Here is a 21210-nt window from a genome sequence, read left to right as displayed (position 1 = left end):
ACAGAATATTTGTACTACTAAAACTGCTGCCCTAACTCTGAATTGCAACATCCAGGAGCTAGAATTTTATCTGTAGCAAGTTAACAGGTGAAAATCTTGCTGTGGCTTGAAGAAGTTGCATATGCAAAGGTAATGTGGCCTGTCTTTAGTATATCCAATTCTGCTGAAGCATTTATGGAGTTTAGGTTTAAAATCTTAAACCTAAGATTAAGTTCCACTTGGGTGCTGGATGCTCAGAAGAGCATTCTATTTAAATGTACAGAAACCAGGATACATTTGCTAACAGCTCTACTTTCACTATATAAATAGGCAAGCATATGGAGCAGTGAACAAATATACCAGTGCTAATTTGAGTCTCTTACTCGGATCTTTAAGGGTCAATGTATATTTGTGACTAAGAGCTATTTCAAGTAGTGCAAATGCAGCCAGATAGCATGTTCAACAGTGCTATCTGAAATTTTATGGTAAAGTTACGAATATGAAATGGTCAAGTGTATGTAGCTTGGGGCTGCTTATAGCTGAGTAAATTAAAAACTAACAATGTTACTGAAAAGACATACTGAGGTTTTAAAACAATTTGAGGAAGCATTTTTCCTTTTATGTGTTTTGTTTACCCTAAACTAGATGAAGTAGTTGAAATGTATATGACAGGCTTAAGCCTGCAAAAATAAGTCAAGCTCCTTAAGTAGCAGATGCTCAGAACAGGGCAGTAACTTAGTCGTGTTTTCCAGCTGAAATATACTTCAGAAATTAGAATTATTTTCTACAATATATGAGTAACTAGAAATAATCCCTATAAATCACTCACCAGAAATAGTCATTGTCATGAATTTTTTCTTATGTAACTAAAGTTTGCAACCTTAATGTAAGCATTCCATAAACAATTACCTAAAAGTTAAATAACATAAAACCTTTATATGCATCATCAGATTTATAAACCCACATGTAACCTGAGATTAGAGGCTCACCTAAACAAATGTGTTTGCTATGTACCCACTTACAGGTGAAGACGTGTGACATTATGGACACCAGGCTTCTTTTAGGATCAGTAACTGCTGCTACTTTATTGATGACATGACTTCATTATCCATGTTGCCTCCCCATACTGAGGACAGGCTCCCTTATACTATTTGCCCCACAGCAGTCCTTTTCCACTAACTATTCATTGGTCAACAACTTTGCCCGGCAACCGCAAACACCCAGCAACTTCCATGCCTTAACGGCTGACTAACAAGCAACCCGAGACGACAAAGCGTCTCACCCTTCTTTGTTCCCTCTAAGCTCTTTAATTCCTGATGGTCTCATCGTTAAGAGCCCGATGAGGGCTTGTCGACCACTATGGCCACACTCCCACAAAGTCACATTGTTAACACGAAAATTTATTTATATAAGATATTACAACTCTTTGGGATTGTTGGGGTGTTCTTATTCTTAGTGTTTATATATATATATATATATATATATATAAACTTTTCAAATAGTTTTATTGGCTACAGTTGCAGAAACTTTCCAGTACCATCTTCTTCAGGACTGCTCTCATTACTGCTCTCACTGACATCATCTGGAGTGCTCACACTGTCGTCCTCAGATTCTTCATTACTTTCTTCTATTCTGGAAATGTTTTTCAGGATTATAAACATACAACAATTTCTGGTAAGAAAATTAATACATAAATTAAATTTAATTACCCTGGGGAACTGATTGGTCTATTGGGATTAGAAAATTCTTTTCCTGAGTCAACATCAAATGGATCTGAAAAAAGAAAAGCCATATGTTGATAAAGCAGGCTTTTTATTATTTTTGCATGTGTGAAAACAAAACATTGGCAGGGAGAAGATGTGCAGCCTGGCCAAAACCTGTTCCACTTTCCAGTCTTCTTACTGCTATGAGTTTCCCTTCCCAAGGAGTTGTAGTAGCTCTTGAGGGACAATCAGACTGTGCATATAAGTTTTTAAGACTTTTGGTAAGAAAACATACACGTTCTCAGAATTGTTTAATTCTAAAAAGGTTATCTAGTTAGTTCACAGCTACTGAAAGGTGAGGTGTAGCTCTTAGTGCTGAGTAAAAGTAATGCTAGATTTACTTTGTTCTGCTCAGCTGGGGAGAACTGTTACAAGGCATGGCAGCTTTGATATTACATCCAGAAAATACACAGGACTTTGTGGAAGTCTGCCTTATTCAGCATTGTGATGTTGCCCCTTAACATCTGTCTTCAGTTTAATGTAACTGTAGTTAGGCTTCCAGCAAACAGGACTACTTTATTTAGCCTAACTTGTCATAATTAAGAGATTAAAGTTGAGAGAAACTAGAGCCTGTCTGCCATCTCTTTACAGTAAGGTCTGTTGTCCTATTTTTATTGGACATAACACCTCTGAAACAGAAATTGATTAGGAACGTGTCTTCATATGCTCTCTTACTGGCTTTGATACAGTCTTTTCTGTGCTGTCTTGAGTAAGACCAAGCATTTGTCTGTGAATACAACCTAAAATACTGAGACACCAGTAAATTACTCTCCACTTATAAGGTGCTTTCATTATTTATACAGGTTTGCTTTTAAACATCTGTTATTGACTATATAAATATATCAATTAAAGGTTTTTCCTTTTCTAACTTGCTGTTAGGCTATATGCCTGTATTTCTCTTACAGGCCTGCTGAATTACTAGTCCTCTTTACTCACACTCTGCTTTTAATTTTTGTAGATACAAGGAGAAAGATGCATATATTTTTACTCCTTAGTTCTCTAATATCCTTAATTGAGGTACCTGTTCCACAGTTCAGCTAAATACTTAAATACACTACTGTAGGTGTTAAATTGCTACAGTCTTTCATCTTTTTGGGTTGAAAAAAACAACTTGCTTATAAGAGAATACATACTATAAAGACAATGACCTATGTCAACAAAGCTCTTCTTTGCCAATATTTTATGAGTTTGAAGGAAAAAAATTGTAATGAGACTCGTGAAGAGAAAGAGGAGGGTTCTGTGTTTTTTTTTGTTGTTGTTGTTTTGTTTCCCTTACCTATTTCTTCTTCTCTTGTTTCTTGGACACTGGTTAAAAAATCCTTTTCAACCCCGAGCACTTCTTCCTGGCAATGACAAGCTGCATATTTTTCCAAGAGATTTTTGTTCAAGTCAATAAATGCCTTCCCCCATTTAAATTTCCTTAGAAGAAGGGTGGCTAGGTCTGGAAATCCTTTAACAGAAAATAAATCATCAGTGTTCTTCAGTGTGAGATTTCACTCAGCTTATTGGTTTCTAAGTTTAGCACCTACCTATGTATCACTACAGCAATGAGATGTTTGCCAGCATTTTTTCAATATTCAGGGATTCCAATTTTTTAAAATATTAAGGATTTTTTAAATTTCAGTTTACCTTGAAATATTTAATTAAATAAAGTTAATAGTTGTTTTGTAAGTCTTATATAAAAATATTTTGTACAGGTAACATTTCAGGCTATAGCTCCCACAGACCTTCAGTAAAAGAGCAGTTGTACGTACCATGTTTTCAGAGGGTAAGACCTGTCTGCAGTGTAGTAGAGGAAGTCTGTTGTCAGGAAAGTTCTGTGATGAATTTGCAAAACAACTCCAGAGGGGGCAATTTCTTTTATTGTTCTTAATCAGAATGCACCCAGTTAACAGCTTTTAACCTCTCATGAAGACAGAAGTGACCAAGGAATCATGCTGTTTTCTCTAGCTTTTTTTTCTTTTACAGTAATTTTTCTAACATTAAGTACCACCTTGACAAAACTTGGATCATCAGTTCACGTGTCCTCTTTAGTAAATGACATAAACTCCTCCCCAGAGATACATCAATGGCTACCAAGTACAAGCACTTGGAAGAAAACTAGATAATTTATCTCATTACAAATTCAAGACCAAACTGATGACCACTAGGTCAGCATTACAGATTATTCTATCAAAGATTATCTCCTCATTATATGAAGGACATGAGAATTTCTGCTATGTATTTCGCATTTAACACAAAGCAGCCTACCAGCAATGCAAAAAGCTGCAGCAAAAGCTTCCACACAAGATAGCTTGCATGGCCGGCCATAGTTTACAGGATTTGCAGCCACCAGGTAAGGCAGCAGCCGTAGATGACTTCCTCTCATTCTCTTAAAGGGAGTTTCTTCTAATTTAGCCCATGAGCAATCTATGACTGCAATTCCATTCTGAGCAATCACATGCCTGGAAAGAGAAACATCACTGTATTTGAAAAAATGTTTGTAATTGTATTGATAAAATGAGCATTCCAATTGCCACTTAATACTGGTGACCAATTTGCATACCTCCCCATTTGTCAGAAAAAAGTATACATTTTACAATGATTAAAATACAGATGCAATGAGACAAGACAATATGTTTTTCTTCAGAAACTGCGTACAGGAAGTTTCAAAATGAAAATGCAAAATTGAAGGATTAAAACGTAACAGAAAAGCGTAGTTAAAAGTAACATTGGTGTTCTTAAGAGAACATCAAAGTTCAGATTTAAGTTCTCAACTAGCTTCTAAAGACTGAATACATCTTTATAAAAATTCTGTAGACACATTTGAAGAACGTTCTCAAAGTTCTTCCAAAATAAGTTATAGTTAATGCCTTGTGTTGCCAATGCCTAAGAACCTGAATGTAGTAGCTATATGCCCATTATTAACCTACAAACCACATACTTTGATTGCACATGTGGAGAATGCATCCACATGTTTTTCTCACCTAACTCCGCTGTGTGGAAATCATAACTGGACTTAGTAAAATAACTGTATTTCTCATTCTCATGCATCAGTGATTAATATAATGCAACAGAAGGCCAAATTTATCCTGTTGCACAGTTCTGGCCATGAATCAGTGGTTAAAACATTCCCCCTAATGCACCAATATGCAATCTCTGAGCATCACGATAGCATTTGAACCAAATGCTCTTCGACACAGCCCGAGCCTCCATCTGCATCACAAACAGGCGATGAGATCATTTGAACGTAGGCCTCATCAGCGACGTACCTGTCGGCTGGAGAAACATATACGGTAGCTAGAGGGCTGAGGACGAGGCCTGGGAATCTCTGGCTGACGCGCAGGGTTCGGAGCAACCCTTTTCGGGCCAATTTCCTCCCGGTGCATTTCTTGGGATCGCAGTGTCCAAGCTCCCACATGGCAAGCGGGCACGGGAACTTCGCCTCCCGGGTCTCCCCCTCAGCCCCTCGCTCTCCCTCCAGGCAAGCTGAAAACAGCACAGCGTGTTAGTCGGGAGCGGCCAGCCGTCCCGCTCGGTACCCCGCCTCTGCTAGGCCGCCGCTCGGCACGGAGCCCGCGGCACGCTCCCGCACCTCTCAGCGCGACCTCCGCTTCCGCAGCGAAGGTGTCGAGGCTGCGAGTGCCGCGCCGCCCGCCCCTTGGCGGGGCAGAGGCACCAGCGGGCCGCGGCGAACGCCTGCCTCGCCTCATTCTTCCGCGGCTGGGCGGAGCGGCCGCTCGGCGGCGGCGGCGGCGCGCGCTTCCGTTTCCGGCGGAGGCGACGATGGCGGCTGCCCGACTGCTGCGGGCGGTGGTGGGCGCGGCGCTGGGTGAGGGCGCGGGCGGCTCGCCGGTTGGCTCATCCGCCCCACCTCTGCCCGCTAACCGTTCTCTGCTCGGCAGGTCTCCTCGCCGTGGCGGGCAAGATGAAGGTCGTAGAGGAGCCAAATACGTTCGGGTGCGTGCATGTCGTTCGCCGCGGCCCACCCGGACCTGGTGGGCTCGGGTCGTTCTGCTGCTCGCTGCGCGGCAGCCCGCGCCCTGCCCCGGCGGAGCACCAGGCGGGCCGGGGCCGCTCTGCCGACCCGCCCGGGGGCCGCGAGGAGGGAACGCCGCTCGCGGTGCGGGTGAAGGAACAGCCGGAGGGTAACGCAGTCTTAAGCTTGTAACTGTCGTTCTTTTGAAAGGTTGAATAACCCCTTCTTGCCTCAGACAAATCGGCTGCAGCCAAAGATGCCCCCTTCTGCATTATCAGGTATATGTGAGCATTGGCTTTTCCGTACAATTTTCATCGTTTTGTGACAACGATTTGTATAATAGTTTGCTTCAAATATATGCAGGTAAAGACTCGTTTTACTTCTCATGTTGTGAGTTGTGGAAAATAAACATAACCAAATATACTTCATTGACGTTCTGAAGGGTCAAAACCTCGCTTGAGTTCTTTGGTGTTCCATGTCCCAGAGTTGTTCGGACTGCTTTTGTCAAAGTGCTATCTGTATGTTTTATTTTTTATTGTTTGAGGCAGTCACAGATCCTTCTGATCCTTATTCACACCTCCTTCTTGAAATAATCTCTAGCATCCTTGAGATTGGCATATATAAGGTATCTTGGTATCTGATTTGGGTACATAATACTCAAAACAATTGTTTTTAAAACGATTCTAAGACTAGTCTTGGAAGAAGTCACAGAGGCTCAACTTCCAACTCAAAACTGCAATATAAATCCAATGCTATAGCAAAATAAACAAGATTTAAAACTTTTCTATACTCTTCTGGGAGAGTCTTCTGGGGGTAAATAAAGTGCCCACTGATTACAAACACTAAGCAATATGAAAGGGCAGTAAATGGATTATGTCTTAAACTGTTGCCTCATAATCTTAGGTACAGACCTAAACCTCGTTATGGGTTCAGGTTCACTAAAGGCATTTTCGTATGGTGACACAGACCAATGTAGTACTAGTGGGGATTTAATCTATATGGAAGATAGGTAGTCCGTGCAGATTTCCCTATGTACACCAGAAAACTAAATTTATTGTATTCCTTACAGTTTTGTCATCACAATAACTTGTTTGAATTTAACTGAAACAAACTCTTATTTGATGACATTTTGTGGTGTTTTTAGGCCCCGTGCATCTCTTTAGGCTTGCTGGCAAGTGTTTCAGTTTTGTGGAATCCACGTGAGTAATGAATTTGAATATTTGATTATATATTTTTATTAGGAACAAACGAGTTATTAATTCCCATCTAAAATATTTCTTCATCCTTTCTTTCTTCCTTTTTTTTTTTTTTTTTTAAGGTATAAGTATGAGTTTTGTCCTTTCCATAATGTCACTCAGCATGAACAGACTTTTCGATGGAATGCCTACAGCGGGATTTTAGGGTGAGGCATTTAGACCTGTATGTTTTATCTGCGATGTTAGTAGACCATTTTATGTGTTGTCAAAAAGAAGGCAACTTTAATATTCTTTTATGGGTCATATTAGGTCTTTGAAGGTCCCAAGGTGTTATGCATAAAATTACTTCATCTTGAAATACTCAGGTTTTTTTGTAGATTAACACCAACCTCCTGTTTTAACTGGAATCTTATTAATAACCAGGGCCAACTGAAAATATGATATGTTCATATGAGAAATCCAATAATGTATAACTCATATTAACAAGGTTTTCATGTCTTTTAACTATTTTCACTTTTAAGTTGTGTATAACTGTACAAAATAAAATGACTGACTTTGCCTAGTGCTTGTGTTAAATATATTTAATGAAAGGTAGGAAAAGACTTGATGTAGATCTCAAAAGTGTCCCAAGGTATCCGAAGACCACAGAGTACCCAAAAGATTTTACAGTAAGCCAGAGCACTGCTTTAAAGTTACTGCCTTTCTAAATATTTTGTATGTTGATGTTTGTAGAGTTTGAATGAAGAACTTGTTACTTTTATTTTCATAGAATCTTAGAATGGCTTGGGTTGAAAGGGACCTTAAACATCATCCTAAAAAAAAAAAAAAAAAGAAAAAGAAAAAAAAGAAAAAGAGAGATCTGAAACCGCTCTCAATAATGATACAGCCTATGTAGCAACCTGGCTAACAAACTTAAGTGGTTGTAAGGTCTTGGCTATAAGAAATGGAAATAAGAGCTATGATTTAGTAGCTCAGTGGGTAGTACTCGTGATAGGAGGACGGTTGGACTAGATGATCTCTTGTAGGTCCTTTCCAACCTTGTGTTTCAATTATTCTATGAAATACTGAAACAAAAAAAAAAAAAAATGAAGTGCACACGATTAATTTGAAATTCTGTAAGGCTATTCCTATATTTTTTCCTGAGTTTTCACATTTTTCTTTCCATTAACATGAAGTAAAATGAGGTTCTGTTTTTCCAGAATCTGGCATGAATGGGAAATTGACAACAACACATTTGTTGGAATGTGGATGAGGGAAGGAGACTCGTGTGAAACCAAGAGTAGACAGACAAAGGTATAATCATGAAATACTTAAATTATGCTAATTCAGACAGCATTCTACATACTCTACAAACTGAAGCATTCCTACATGGAAGAGTTCATGGTTTAAGATACAGTATAAAATGTAAAGATGGATTCCGATAGCAACTACATGAATGGATAGAGGATAGAATCTGAGATCGGGGTAAAGTTCTGACTAAATTTAATTATGTACTATCACTGGTGACTTTTAACTCTTTTCCTTGGTATAATGGAATACTATGGTATCATCATCGCTGTCAGAAACATACAGTGCTTTATAATTTGTGTCAGGAAAAATAAACAAGAAGTGTTATTTGTTGGATTCAGGCTGCTAGTCTATTGTGCTTCAGAACATCCAGAAAAAAGAAGGGAACAGAATTACTGTTAACAACAGTGTGCCAAGAAGCTAGGTGATAAAGCCAGGTATTAAAAAAAAGTTGAGAGGGCATGCAGGAAGCGTTAAGGAAAGAATAAAAGATAGGGAAGTGGTAGAGGAACCAACTCATTAGTAACAGATTGTGGTATGAGTACAATTTAAATAAAAAAATAAAAAAATCCTATTTTGTTGAGTAGTTAAAAGTGTTCCTTTTCACATTCAGACTGTCCTTGTGCCAAGTAACTGTTCAACTAGAAGGGCTAGGAAGGGTGCCTGAGACTTGCTCAAAGTGACACATGATTTACATGTGTATTTTCTCAATTTATTCATTAATGTTTTTTTATTTTCTACCTTCCATTTCAGTGTTATACAGATTTATAGATGCAAAGAATTAAACCTCATATTCCCTGATGACTGTCATGGAGAGCTAAAGATAGTATACAGTTCACAACGGGTTTATTTTCTTGTAGAAGACACTTAGCTATTACAACAATGATTGGCAATACAGTACTAGACAGAGGAATATGTAACTGGAATAAAAACTAAGGGGAAGAGATAAGGGACAATATATCTTGGCCAAGGTTAAAATGTTTTGTACTGCAGTGGAGATGCCTTGCTAACGTCTTTATTTCCCATAGGGAAATAAATCTACAGAAGGAGTTACTATTCTTGCATGACCCTTGGTACTGGTATTCAGATCTTTCACTGGCATTTAGTTTTGAACAGATGTGAAATACGGGTGCCAAATTCTAAAGATCGCAACAAATTTCTAATGTACAGATGAGTATTGTTCTTTTGAACAGTAAAAAGAAGAGGCTGATACCTAGCACACTGGTCATAACTAAATTTCTTAGAATGAAACCATCTTAAGTCAGAGGAAGTTCTAAAGGGTGTCCTGTTTACCTTCCTTTCTACCCTCATTCTTGCTGGAACTGTGGTGCTTGGAAGTCCAAAGAACAATGATCGGTGGGGATCATTTCCCCATTAGAGGAAAGAATTGTCACGTTTGAGAAAGTAACTTAATTTGTAAGATATGCCATCTCTGCTTTTGTTTCTATGGGTGACAGCACTGTAAGCTTTGAGACAACAGTATATGCAGAAATGCATCTGTTAACGTTGGAAGACAATAAATTGATCATTGGTGCTGGGCCTGTTGAATGTGGACGTGTTTTACTCATCTTTGTTTTTACTGGTATTTAGGTTCATCTTGTTTGTGGAAAGAGCAATAAATTGGCTTTTGTGTCTGAGCCAAGTACTTGTGTTTACTCCTTGACATTTGAAACTCCTCTTGTGTGCCACCCTCACTCCCTTTTAGGTAAGATCTAGAAAATCATTTGGGTGTGGAACAACAGGCTTATTACACCAACTTCAGAGTGTAAGTTTTTAGGATCTTAGAGTTTGTAATTTGATAACAATGAGAATTACATGTAATATGTAATGCTGTGCATTTTAAATCTCAATCATAATAAATAGATATTTCTAAAAAAAAAAAAAAAGTAATTGGTAATATTCAAACAGTCAATGGTAGCTGCTGTTTTTCTGAACTGGTCATAGGAATCAATTCTGTAGTATTGGCACATTTACTTACATCACAAAAAGGGAGAGCCCAGTTAGAATTATTTTCAACAAAGAATAAAATATAACCTTATAGCTGAAAATGAGAGAAAAGCTTGGTCAGTGGCATTCTCCAGAAATTTTAAATCTGTGAAGTGGAATTTAAGTTTAATGCCAGCTCTTGAAAGCTACATGCCTGATACCAGAGAAGCACTTAACTAATGAAGGACATGGTTTGCTTTCCATTTCTCAGTTTACCCAACTCTGACTGAAGTGCTACAAAGGAAGTGGGATGAAGCAGAGCAGTTTCTGTATGATCAACTAATAACTGAACAGGTTTGTTTATTTCTTCAAGCTCTATTAGCTATTGTCAAATAGCTAAACCTGGCTTCTGCAGTTTCTCCTCTTGGAATGGTTGCATTTATTTTGCATTTGGCTAATAGTACTTTCTGTACTCTGTAACTGCTATAGTAATTGATAATTTTAATATTTTGTATGGTGAAACTTGAGGAATTGGAACAGCCAGTGCAAGTTGCAAGCAGAGGGGAGTGTCAGGTGGAATTATTTATTGTCTCTTGGAAACTTTCTTTTGTAGGGATACAAAAAAATACTGAAAGAAATATTTGAGGAAGCAGGACTTCTAAAAGCAACAGAAGAAAAGGAAGTTGAGAAAAAGAACAAGAAAATAAGTCTGCAATTTGAAACAGTGGAGAAGTGCAATAAGGTATAGAGCATAATATTTACAATGTGAAATTGCCACCTTTTTACTGTATGATTCAGTATGACAGCATTGTGTACATACTCAAGATTTAACTGAAATCTTTTAAAGGGGCTATTTATTTTTATTTCTTTATGAAATGGTCTGCTTACAAATAGAGTAATCTGTTATCTTTATTCTAGCCCTCCAGTCAAAACCAAACCAGGATAACTGAATGGCCATTAAGAAGATGGAAGGGATATGTAGGAATTAGTGTAGGTACATGAGTTATGAACACCTTACAAGCGTTCTTCACAGAGAGTATCAGTCTGGAGATAAAGACCTTATAAATGTGCAGTCAGCCTTGGAAATGGTGATGCTTTTCTGTGCAGATTGTTACCCAGACTTGTGCCAGCATGTGGTGGTTGTTGCTGCATTCAAAGGTAGAATGATATTTCTATTTTCTATTTCTAGTTTCTATTTCTGAATGACTTTGATATGTGTGAATAGCCCTTCTGCAATAGAATTAAAATGGGAAGATAGAGGTAGAAAGTGTGCTCAACCTAGAAGAGCACTTGTTGAACATCAAAAAAAAAGAGCACGAAGGGAAATTAATCATAATGCAGAGAAGCCATTGTTGTTGTTTTATTTGAAAATGTGGCAAAGACAAAACACCACTTAGTAATTGAACACAAGCCAGCAGTGTGTTCTTGCCAGAAAGGCAGCAAATGGTATCCTGGACTACATCAGGCAAAGTACTGCCAGCAGGTCAAAGGAGGTGATACTTCCACTGCTTAGCAATGGTGAATCCACACCTGAAGTATGGTGTCCAGTTATGGGCCCCCAAGTACAAGAGAGAGATAAGAATCCTGGAGAGAGCCAGAGCCTCAGAGATGCTGAAGGGACCGGCGTACCTCTCCTAACAGGAAAGGCTGAGAGGCTGGGACTGTTAAGTGTGGAGAAAGGAAGGCTCAGGTGTGAGTTTTCTCAATATATGTAAATACCTGGAGGGAGGGTGGAAAGAGTAGGGAGCCAGGCTCTTCTCAGTGGCATACAGTGACAGGATAAGAACTTAAACGTGGGAGGTTCCAATCTGAACATCAGGAAACACTTTTGTACTGTGCAGGTGACTGAGCACTGGCACAGATTGCCTAAGGTATGTCCAGATGGCTTTTCACTATCTCCAAGGTGGGAGACTCTACAACTGCTCTGGGCCACCGTGCTCTAGGTGGCACTGCTTGATGAGCAGATGACCTTCAGAGATTTCTTCCTAATTGAACCATTCTGTAATTGTGTGATTCTGTGAATTCCTGAATGCAGCGAACTAAACTGTGGCTAAGCTATATATACCTTTATAAAGATAACCATTTTGATGTTGTACAGTTAGGGGCTGGAAAATTCAAGTATTTTTTTCCAATACTTACTTACTTGGTGCCAAAAAGGAAGTACTAATTGTTAGCAAAGCTTAATTGACATAAACTTGGCTGTTCTGTTAGCCATAGAATCTTAAATAGTTCATCCTTTTGCTCTTCCATGAGTCAGGTAAAAAAGGAACAAATACGCTTCTTCGGTATTTCAGATAAGTGGTTTGAGTCTGAAAAGTGCTAAGCAATCCCTGGCTGTGTAATTTAAAAGAAACTGCTGAAAGTAAGATCAAGTTGGTAGGTCAAAAGTTGGGGTGACAAATTTCCAGACTGATATTATAATAAAAACTTAAAAAAGGCTGATGCTGTAGCAAACATATGAAGGTAATTTTGTGATATGATAAAATGTTACTTCGAGGAGGGATAGATCTGTGTTAGTTATAGAAAGCATTCCTAGATTTTACTCTCAGATTCAGAAAAGTTGGCCCCTTTTTTGACAAGGGAATGAAAAAAACATGTGTGTATATACATACATACATACATATATATATATATATATAAAAGAAGAATTTTGTACGTTGTTCTTAGAATAAGCAGTTTAAGATCATGAGGTCAAAAGCTGTAATAGCTCAGCACAGACAGATTGTTTGATAAACTTCCATGTTATATGTTTATATATTTGAAGGGAGAGAGAGAACCATTTAATATTTGCTTTCCTAGGAATACAAGCAACTTTCTAAAGAAATAAAAATCCTTAAAGATCTATTAAGTCAGCACAGTATTGCATACAAAGGAAATTCTGGTGAGTTTTTGTATGTTTTCTATTTAGAATGCGTGTACCTAATTGTTGGTTTTGGCTACAGCAAGGATTAAATAATCTGTTATACAGACAGGGAAAATTAAATGCAGCTTTTAAAAAGTACCCAATCTTGATACCTGCACAGGAGGACTTTTGCTCCCAAAAAGTCTCTTGCTGACTTGAAGTTTCAGTTTTTCTTTTTTTCAGAAGAGCCCTGACTGCTATTGTCAGTGATTGCCATGATTCTTCTTGTTTCGGGAAACTACCCTTGTCTTTCTTTTCTAGAGAAAATTAATCATTAGAATTTTTATAAAACGTATTTATTTGCTTCAACTATGTAACTTGCACAGTATTTCCAGTTGCTTGCATGGTAGCTTATTTACTTATTGCAGATTAGAACACTAATCAAAAGCAGAATTCACAGTTTACGCTACTTGACTTAATTCAAAACTATTTAATGAATTCTGTGAGAAAAATGTTTCTGTGTTCTGTGGAAGTAACTGATGTTTTATACTGAATATTACAGCTGAAAATACCAGTATTGAACATGTAAATCATGAAGGGGCAACTGCAGAGACAACTGTTCTTAACAGGTCAAAGAATGATGAACACCTGCATGGAGATACAGGAATTTAGCGTGACATTGTGCATGAAGAAACTTGAGTGGTAAACAGCAACTTCATGTGAAAAGTCGAGCTGGTTGCATGTGTATCATGACACTATGATGATTTACCTTTTGTGAGCGTTCTTGGCTTTTGGAATTTCTGCCCTAAAGTAAAAGGAACATAATGGAATGAGGTCTTGCTGTTACTAAGATCAGGTGGCCAGTTTCTGACATTTGTAAAAACTTTTATGCTCAGGCTGGTTTGGGCATAGGCTTACAGATTCTGTCTCTCCAGCCTCAGCTTTGTTATTTTCTTTGATCGAGCATGATAACAAGTGGTGTAAATACAAAGTAGTCCCATACCAGTGCTCTAAAGTGTTGTATGAAAGGTACTGAGGAACAATACTCAGAACACGTTACTTCACCTGTACACTAAAATAAGTGTTTTCTGTGCCGACTCTAGGAAGAGAAAAAAAAAAAGTTTCCTGCTGCAGCAGTGCATAGGAAGCAACTCTATCCACCTCAGTTCAGAGGCTGATGTAGTCGTGGATAGCGGGTGCATAAAGGGCAAACTGTTCAGGATCTCAAGGAAAGCTGCTCTGAAAACACCACCTTCTTACGGGATAGTCGTGTTAAGCGAACACGTGGCAATTCACCGAATGTAACAATAAAATGTACTGCGATAACACGGGCTCTGGAAACATTCCTGCAGAAGCTGGTGGATACCCAGCAAGCCGCCTCCTGGCGAGGCCCCGCAGTCTGACCCGCTTGCGGACGCCGGCAGCAGGCGACCGCCCTCCGCGGCGCGCCGGTGCCGGCCCGGCCCCGGCGCCCGTGACCAGCGGGGACGTCCGCCGCGGCGCGCCCGCGCTTCCGTTTCCGGGCGGCGCGGGGAGGAGCGTGGCGGGATGAGCTGGGCCGTGGGCGGCTGGCGGTGAGGCGGTGGGCGAGGCGCGGGGGGCTGGCGGCCGCCCGCTCCGCGCCCCTGACTCGCGTGTCTTTGCAGGGCGCGGCGCCCCGCGCGCCTGCTGGGCCCCCGGAGGTGGTTGGCGAGGCGGCGGGGCCTCGAGGGCGCGGCGAGCGCGGACGCTGAGGGCGGGGGGGCCATCCCCTTCTCCGCCAGCAAGGCCAGTCCGCGGCTGTGGAGCGTCAGCCGGTCTATGGGGAGCGACCACCAGAGGCCGTGGGTGAAGGTGCTGCCTCTCAGTCTGCTGTGCGGCGGGCTGCTGTTCTGGTGCGTGTTCAGGGAAAAAACGGAGATTGACGAGCAGTTGGAAGCTGTGTTCTCTGGTCAGATCGTGGACTCTTTAGATGCGGCACAAAAAAGCCGCGCTTCCTTGCAGCCGCGCAAGGAGAGATGACTGCAGCGCGGCTGCGGTGAAGGAGCTGCCAAGAGTTTACTGGCGTTCAGCTGGCTAAAGTCTGCTCTGACACTTTAATGGGAAAGCTTGTTTTTCCAGCCTATCACCAGCCTTATCTTGCAAACGCTTCTCTTTTATTTATCGTGCTGCTTTCTTTGTCTTAGTTTAGTAATTCACAGGGATAGTGGAAGGATTTTTTTTTTCCTGCATTGCACAGCAGGGATGAACAGGATGTACTGCACATCAACTTGTGTTTGTAGATATGCTGTATACTACTCATATCTTTTCCATTGATTTTTTTTTCTGAGAAGCACAACGTATTAAAATATCAAAGCTGTAAGTCTGCAAAATCATTGCTGAAGGTGACTTTTAGTTGACACTTTGCTAGTCATGAAGTATATTCAAATTATATTGATGACAACTGTGTTAGTGTATGACTCATTAATACAATTATTGTATTGATTTTTTTGTAATTTACTAAATAATTCATAATTTTACTTTTTAAAGTGCTTAATGCATAATCAGTGCTTGCTTTCTGTGCTATAACATTTCAGGCACGCCTAAGTAACATAAGTAATTATTGAGATTTTTTGCAGGAAATCTAAGTGATTAGCCTGCATTATGGGGGGGAAGGAACCTGATGTTTCATTGAACAATGTAGTATCTAGTTCTTCCTACAGATTTGCAGATACTTAAAACTTGCACGGTCTAGAGAATTTCCTGGGGGAGGAAGAATAAAGCTACTAATACGAGTTCTTTTTAGAGTCATTATTATAAGCTTTCAACTGTAAAAATGCAAATCTCTTCTGTGCTACTGAAGTCTGTAAATAAAATCAATCAATCAAACAAAACAACATAGAAGCAGATAGTAAGACAGGCTGGAGCTAGAGAGAAAAATGGCTTATTAACATGCTTCTCTAATGCTGCCAATTAGGATCTAAGAACAGCAAAGTGGATGTTGATTTTGCTGTGGATTGATGTAAATGAGTACAGTTGGTTTGGTATTGTCTTAAGGTTTAAGTTGTCTTGGGATTCGACTTCTACCACAAGGGAATGGTGCAGGTGAAATATATGCAGGGGAGCATCATAGCAAATAAAACAGAGATCCTGACTTACGGTGCTGACTTAAAGTGCACTGCCTCCTATTTTGACTAGCTGCCTTTTTCTCTATTCTGTTGAAACAGTGAACTTAGCAAAGTACTGCTTTGCTGAGGAAACAGAGGGTTCCCCTTTAGTGTGTGCCATGTTTTCAGGTGATGTGATAGGCGTCCTGACAAAGACTCCACTCCACCTGTAAAACTCCTTTCAGTTTCTTATTTTTCAGGTGTTGGAGAAGTTAAACATTGCCTGCCGCATTCTGCTGTTAAAAGCAGAGGCTGTCGGATGAAGCTCGCTGAAGAAGCTGCGCGTGCTTGGTCTCGAACGCGCTTTCTACGGGGAGTTGCGGGCGCTGGCTGGCAGCGGCCGGAGGCTTCTTGCGGGCACGCGTTACCGGGGCCGGGCGACGGAGGGGCCCGCGCTGGGCCTTTCTGCGGGCCTGGCCGCGGGGGGCGGGGCGCACGGCGGGGCGGGCCTGGTGGGGTCGCTTTCCGGGGGGGGCGGGGAGGAGGGAGGTGCTGTCGGCACGCCAGGGGGCGTGTCCGGCAGGACCGGGCCGCGCCTGCGCCCTGTTGGCCGCGGAGGACGATGCCGTCGGTTTCGAAAGCGGTGTCGCGGGGCGCAGGGTCCAGTGGGTCTCCGCAGACTGAGCAGCCGACGCATTATACGTAGGTACCGCGCCCGAGAGGCGCCCTGCTTCCTGGGCGCCGGGGGGGCCGCGGGGAGGGCCTCAGGCCCAGAGGCGGCGGGGCCCGGTTGTGTGCCAGGCCTGCCCCGCGCGGCCTCCTGGTCTGGCGGCGGGTCTGAGGAGGTCGCTTGGCCGGCCTCCACCGCGCTTCTTTCTCAGCTCCGGACGCCGCGGGGAGGAAGTCCGGTTATGTGTAGGCCGAACGCCGGCGGCCCAGGCACGGCTGAGCGCGGAGAGCTAGCGGCTGTTCGCGCCGTGCGTCTGCTTCCGCGGTCGTCCCTGTCCAGTCCGTCCTGTGAGCAGCCGGCATCCTCGGGCAGCCTGAGCTTTCCAGCACGCTTTGGCGTTCCAGGACTGTTCTCAAGAAGCTAAGAAAGTTGTTCTCTCGCTTCTCTTGAGCGTTGCCTAGCCAGACTCAGCGCAAGCTCGTGGAACGTTTCTCTGATGATTCCTGCAGACCTTCACATGCTGAATGACAGCTTCGGTGTTCTCCCAGGAAATGACAGCTTTCCTCTGATGCAGTCTGTTAAAGTTCTTGCAGCCTCCTAGCACTACTGACAGCCCCGTTTGTATAAGAGTGCATGCTCCCCACAATTGCAGAATAATTTATTGCTTAATTTTGTCATTCCTTTCCTCCCATTCCCCATATCATCACTTTTATTGTGCCCTGTTTCCAGCACTCTCCAAAGGACCACAAGAACATAGTCACTTACTTAGATACTGCCACAGTCCTTTCTACAGCTTTGAATATCCAAAAATTCTATTCCCCATTTTTTTCCCCACAGTCCTGAGTAGTTTAGAAATTAAACTTGAAGGCATACTTTATAACTTCATGTCATCAAATCCCCTGTATGCATATCTGAGTAGTTAAAAACTAAATGATGCCCTTGATTCTCTAATCCTTCCCTCACCCAGTATCTTCAGTCCCCCCTGTAGCCTGTTACACATGCTGCACCCTTTTTGAGACCTCTGGCAAATCCAAGGTTCTTCTATAGAGTCCCCAGGTACTCTTTCCAATGCAAGTACTTAGAACTTCAGGGATCTAATGAGCTTGTTAAATTGGCTAATAGATACATAAACAGGAAGAAGTGATGTCTTATGTCCTTTGACAAATGCTATAGTAATTCCAAGTCTGGAATGATATTATTATTGTATGAAAAGGCTCAGACTTCCTAAATAGCTTCTATGCTTGAGATGCCAGTGAAGGATTGTCTTACTAACACCTAAGGAACCTTCTAAAAGACTTTCAATTTGTCTCAACACAAACATAACAGTCTCTCAAATAAGTTTGCTGAAGTCTTCTCATAGGCCCTGATAACCTCTTAAACTACTTTTAATCCTCTAGCTTTCAATATAGCATGTCCATGTTCTGGCGTTACTATGATTAAGCACCAGTGTTTAAGTTACCTGTGGCATTTAGCTAAAGAAGCCTTTTTTGGACTATTTTGTGTGGCAGCAATCTCTGAATGCTCATTCAAGTACCTTGATGGATTTATAATCTCTGCTTGGTGGTTATTTAGGGCAAAATTCTGAACACTGTGGTTTTAAAGTTTATTTATTTATTTGATTTTAGTTCAGTTACATAACGTAGTATAATTTGCCAGGCATTCCACTGTATTTTATTCACAATGCATCTGTCATAAAAGAATGAAGTCACTTGTATTCAGCCACTAAACAGTAAATTATGCATAGGAGTTAAAACTGTATGCAGGTACATTTGTATTTTTTTTCATGGGCTAAATGCACGGAATTGTCAACTGCCCTGTTAATACTGTAAAAATGTGCCTCCAATAAGATAAACTTGTAACACAGTTTAATTTTTTTAGGTATCTAAAGGAATTTAGGACAGAGCAGTGCCCCCTATTTTTGCAGCACAAGTGTACCCAGCACAGACCATTTACCTGTTTTCATTGGCATTTCCTAAATCAGCGTCGTCGTAGACCTATACGAAGGCGTGATGGGACTTTTAACTACAGTCCAGATGTTTATTGTACAAAATATGATGAGACTACAGGAATCTGCCCAGATGGAGATGAGTAAGTGGTTTCTTTCAATCCTAAGTGTTTGTAGTATTAATGAATTTACAGAAAGATGTTAATTTCTCCTTAGCAAAAATGATTGATAGAATCCTGAAGTTTGACTGAGAACAACTTTTTACAAATGATTTGCCAATTTTTGACGCATATGCTTTTATATAAGTATATATTCTTTAGGCTATCATAGAGTTAAAACCATTATTTTGCATTGTAACCATCTTTAAAGCATCACATAAGAAATTAACTTTCTGGTAGCATTGTTCCTGTTGTTGCTGCGCATTTTTTTGGCAATTGTGCTGCCTTTTTGAAATTGCATGTGTGAATTGTATTGTATAGAGATTGATGGGTAGTAGAGGAGAATGGCTGTTTTTTGATACCTCCACAGAGGGGGAGGAACGACAGAAGTTCATAGTTCATTGTCTGGCTAGACCATTAGTATTTGTATTTCCATGGACATGTTATGTCTCTACTAGATAAAGACTAAAGAGGACACACGTAGTGACATGGGGTGGGGGTGAGGCTTTGTGGAGATGAGAATGAGCAAATAGTATAGTATGGCAGGCAGGCATATATATATATACATATTTATATATATAGGAGCTGGGTATATTGTGGTCATATATCATAGAGGAGTTAGCTTTATCTGCAGTGATGGAAGCAAGGAAAGACTTTGGACAGAGAAAACATCCAGGAAATATATAGTTATGCTGCTCACCTGTTTTGAAAAAGGTTATTGTAGTGTTTAGCAGCACTTATCATGGATCACATATCTATTGTGTTATGGGCTGTAGACAGAAGAAAAAAGGTGGATTTTTCACAGAGGTGTTAAGCACTAAACAACAAAGATAACAAGAGAAAGTAAACGATAAAAAAGCAGTGGACAGTGTGGCAAGATTTAGAACCATGCCCAAGCAATATAAACAAACGAAAAAAAAGTCTTTGAGGGATGATTTAAAAGAGAACAATTAAGTAAGAGAACAATTAGCTGTTTGTAAAGCACTTCTGCTAATCCTCGGGCAGTATGAGCAGTTCTTGTTTGAACATCAACAAAAAAATAATGGATGTTTGTGTCATGTATCAACCAGGGGCAAAAACTGACTTTTCATTATCAAGTGATAGTTATTAATGCTAATGGCAGAAAAAGGAAGCAGTCTTTTAAAAGGATGTTAGCTAGGTCAGATTGCACTGTTAGAAGCAAATAAGAGGGTGTTTCAATAGCTGGGAAGTGAGATGAAAGTCTGCACAATCTTTTGCTATAGATGGATTGGAAAGGCTGTACCCTGCAGTTGCTGAAGATTACTCCCAGGTTAGAAGCCTACATGGCAAGGGATGATGGTCATATTGTCTGGCATAACAGAAGTGCAGAGGACTTGACAGAATTAAAACCAGTAGCGAGATTCAGACCTCTGTCTTAGCATGCTGTGCTTATACTTTGCATTAAATAGATAGGTTTGGGAGTTAACAGCAAAGCGGTAGTGGTTTTAAAGTTTGTGTTTTGCAGAGAAGTCATTCAGTTGCAGAAGGATTAAGAACAGGGACTGAGGTTAGAGTCCTGTGAGATGCCTCACCAGAAGTATAAGAGAATGCTGAAGTTGGAAGATACATTGCAGGACAAATTGAGAGGAAAATGCAAATGTAACTGAATTCTCTTAAGCAAAGAAGGACAATGTTTTAAGAGAAAAAATGAGTAAAGAAAATGGTAAATTAAGAAAATGAAGGTACAAGTGAATAAAGAAAATGGAGTCTGTTTTCTTTCATTCAGTTTTAAAGTGAAATTATTGGAGATGTGACAGAAGATTCAGTTGGCCTTATTTTAGATCTGGTACTGAGATTTTGTGGCTAGAAATGGCAGTCAGCTACTGTAAGCTGATAGCCAATTGAGGCTAAGGTAGAAGAGAAAAGGTATAGAGGACAAATATTTGGAAAAGACAAGAAAAATCAAATATAAATTTCTTAAAGATAGAAGAATCCAAAGCATGTCTGTAGTGGCAGAAAGAGAAAATGGAGGGAAGTACCAGTATTTCTGAGAATTATGTCCCCAGAATGGCAGCATTTCTGCTACAGAACTCAGCAAAATATTTTTTTTCCTTGTTTTGTCTTCTGCCTAAAATTTAGCCTTTGTTTGGAGCAATTTCAGATTGTTAGAAAGAGGTTAGAAACGGCAGTGCCAGGACACCTCTGTTTTAAGCTATCCATGCCAATGTGCTTGTATTTTTTTGGCTTTTATGTTTATCTCTATTTTCCAGTTCTGCTCATCTGAATACAGTTAGTGAGTTAGTGAGCTGGAGTTTGTGAGTTAATGTAATGCTAGCAATTAAGGAAAAATGTTGACATCCATAATTGTTCTCGTACTTTCAAGAGAGCTAAGTAGAAATTGTTGGTTTTACCTAGGCTTGGCTGTAGTATTTCATCCCAAAGTTCAACTTGGAATAAAAG

General features: G+C 40.5%; 3 protein-coding genes across 9 annotated transcripts in view; 2 read left to right on the top strand and 1 right to left on the bottom strand.

Annotated features, from left to right (window-relative positions):
• Nucleotides 1-1461: 1461 nt before the first annotated feature.
• Nucleotides 1462-5964, bottom strand: TSR3 (TSR3 ribosome maturation factor). Its single transcript, XM_035339404.1, has 6 exons — nucleotides 5317-5964; nucleotides 4994-5210; nucleotides 3993-4186; nucleotides 3019-3192; nucleotides 1689-1752; nucleotides 1462-1611 (listed from the first exon to the last, which is right to left on the bottom strand). Exons 1-6 carry the CDS (start codon nucleotides 5432-5434, stop codon nucleotides 1491-1493), a joined length of 888 nt encoding a protein of 295 aa, XP_035195295.1. The 5' UTR covers nucleotides 5435-5964; the 3' UTR covers nucleotides 1462-1490.
• GNPTG (N-acetylglucosamine-1-phosphate transferase subunit gamma) lies at nucleotides 5400-14277 on the top strand. Its single transcript, XM_035339403.1, has 11 exons — nucleotides 5400-5553; nucleotides 5627-5681; nucleotides 5911-5978; nucleotides 6845-6899; nucleotides 7019-7102; nucleotides 8096-8189; nucleotides 9774-9888; nucleotides 10381-10463; nucleotides 10723-10851; nucleotides 12909-12990; nucleotides 13514-14277. The coding sequence occupies exons 1-11, from the start codon at nucleotides 5508-5510 to the stop codon at nucleotides 13621-13623; spliced, it is 921 nt and encodes a 306-aa protein (XP_035195294.1). The 5' UTR covers nucleotides 5400-5507; the 3' UTR covers nucleotides 13624-14277.
• Nucleotides 14278-14414: 137 nt separating this feature from the next.
• LOC118174124 (putative E3 ubiquitin-protein ligase UNKL) overlaps nucleotides 14415-21210 on the top strand; it is a 50836-nt gene continuing 44040 nt past the window's right edge. For 2 of the 7 annotated variants that reach the window (XM_035339218.1, XM_035339223.1), the window contains exons 1-2: nucleotides 16519-16718; nucleotides 18565-18774. In XM_035339218.1, coding sequence (XP_035195109.1) covers nucleotides 16639-16718; nucleotides 18565-18774 — 290 coding nt within the window. In that variant the 5' untranslated portion in view covers nucleotides 16519-16638. Of the gene's footprint in view, nucleotides 14526-14597; nucleotides 14826-16517; nucleotides 16719-18564; nucleotides 18775-21210 lie in introns of those variants that run through there. The other 5 variants (XM_035339219.1, XM_035339225.1, XM_035339222.1 and 2 more) reach the window with 4 other exon arrangements.

Source organism: Oxyura jamaicensis, chromosome 14, assembly GCF_011077185.1.
Source record: "Oxyura jamaicensis isolate SHBP4307 breed ruddy duck chromosome 14, BPBGC_Ojam_1.0, whole genome shotgun sequence".
Taxonomy (NCBI): Eukaryota; Metazoa; Chordata; class Aves; order Anseriformes; family Anatidae; genus Oxyura; species Oxyura jamaicensis.
Note: the sequence above shows the minus strand (reverse complement) of the source record. Positions and strands in the feature narration are given on the sequence as shown.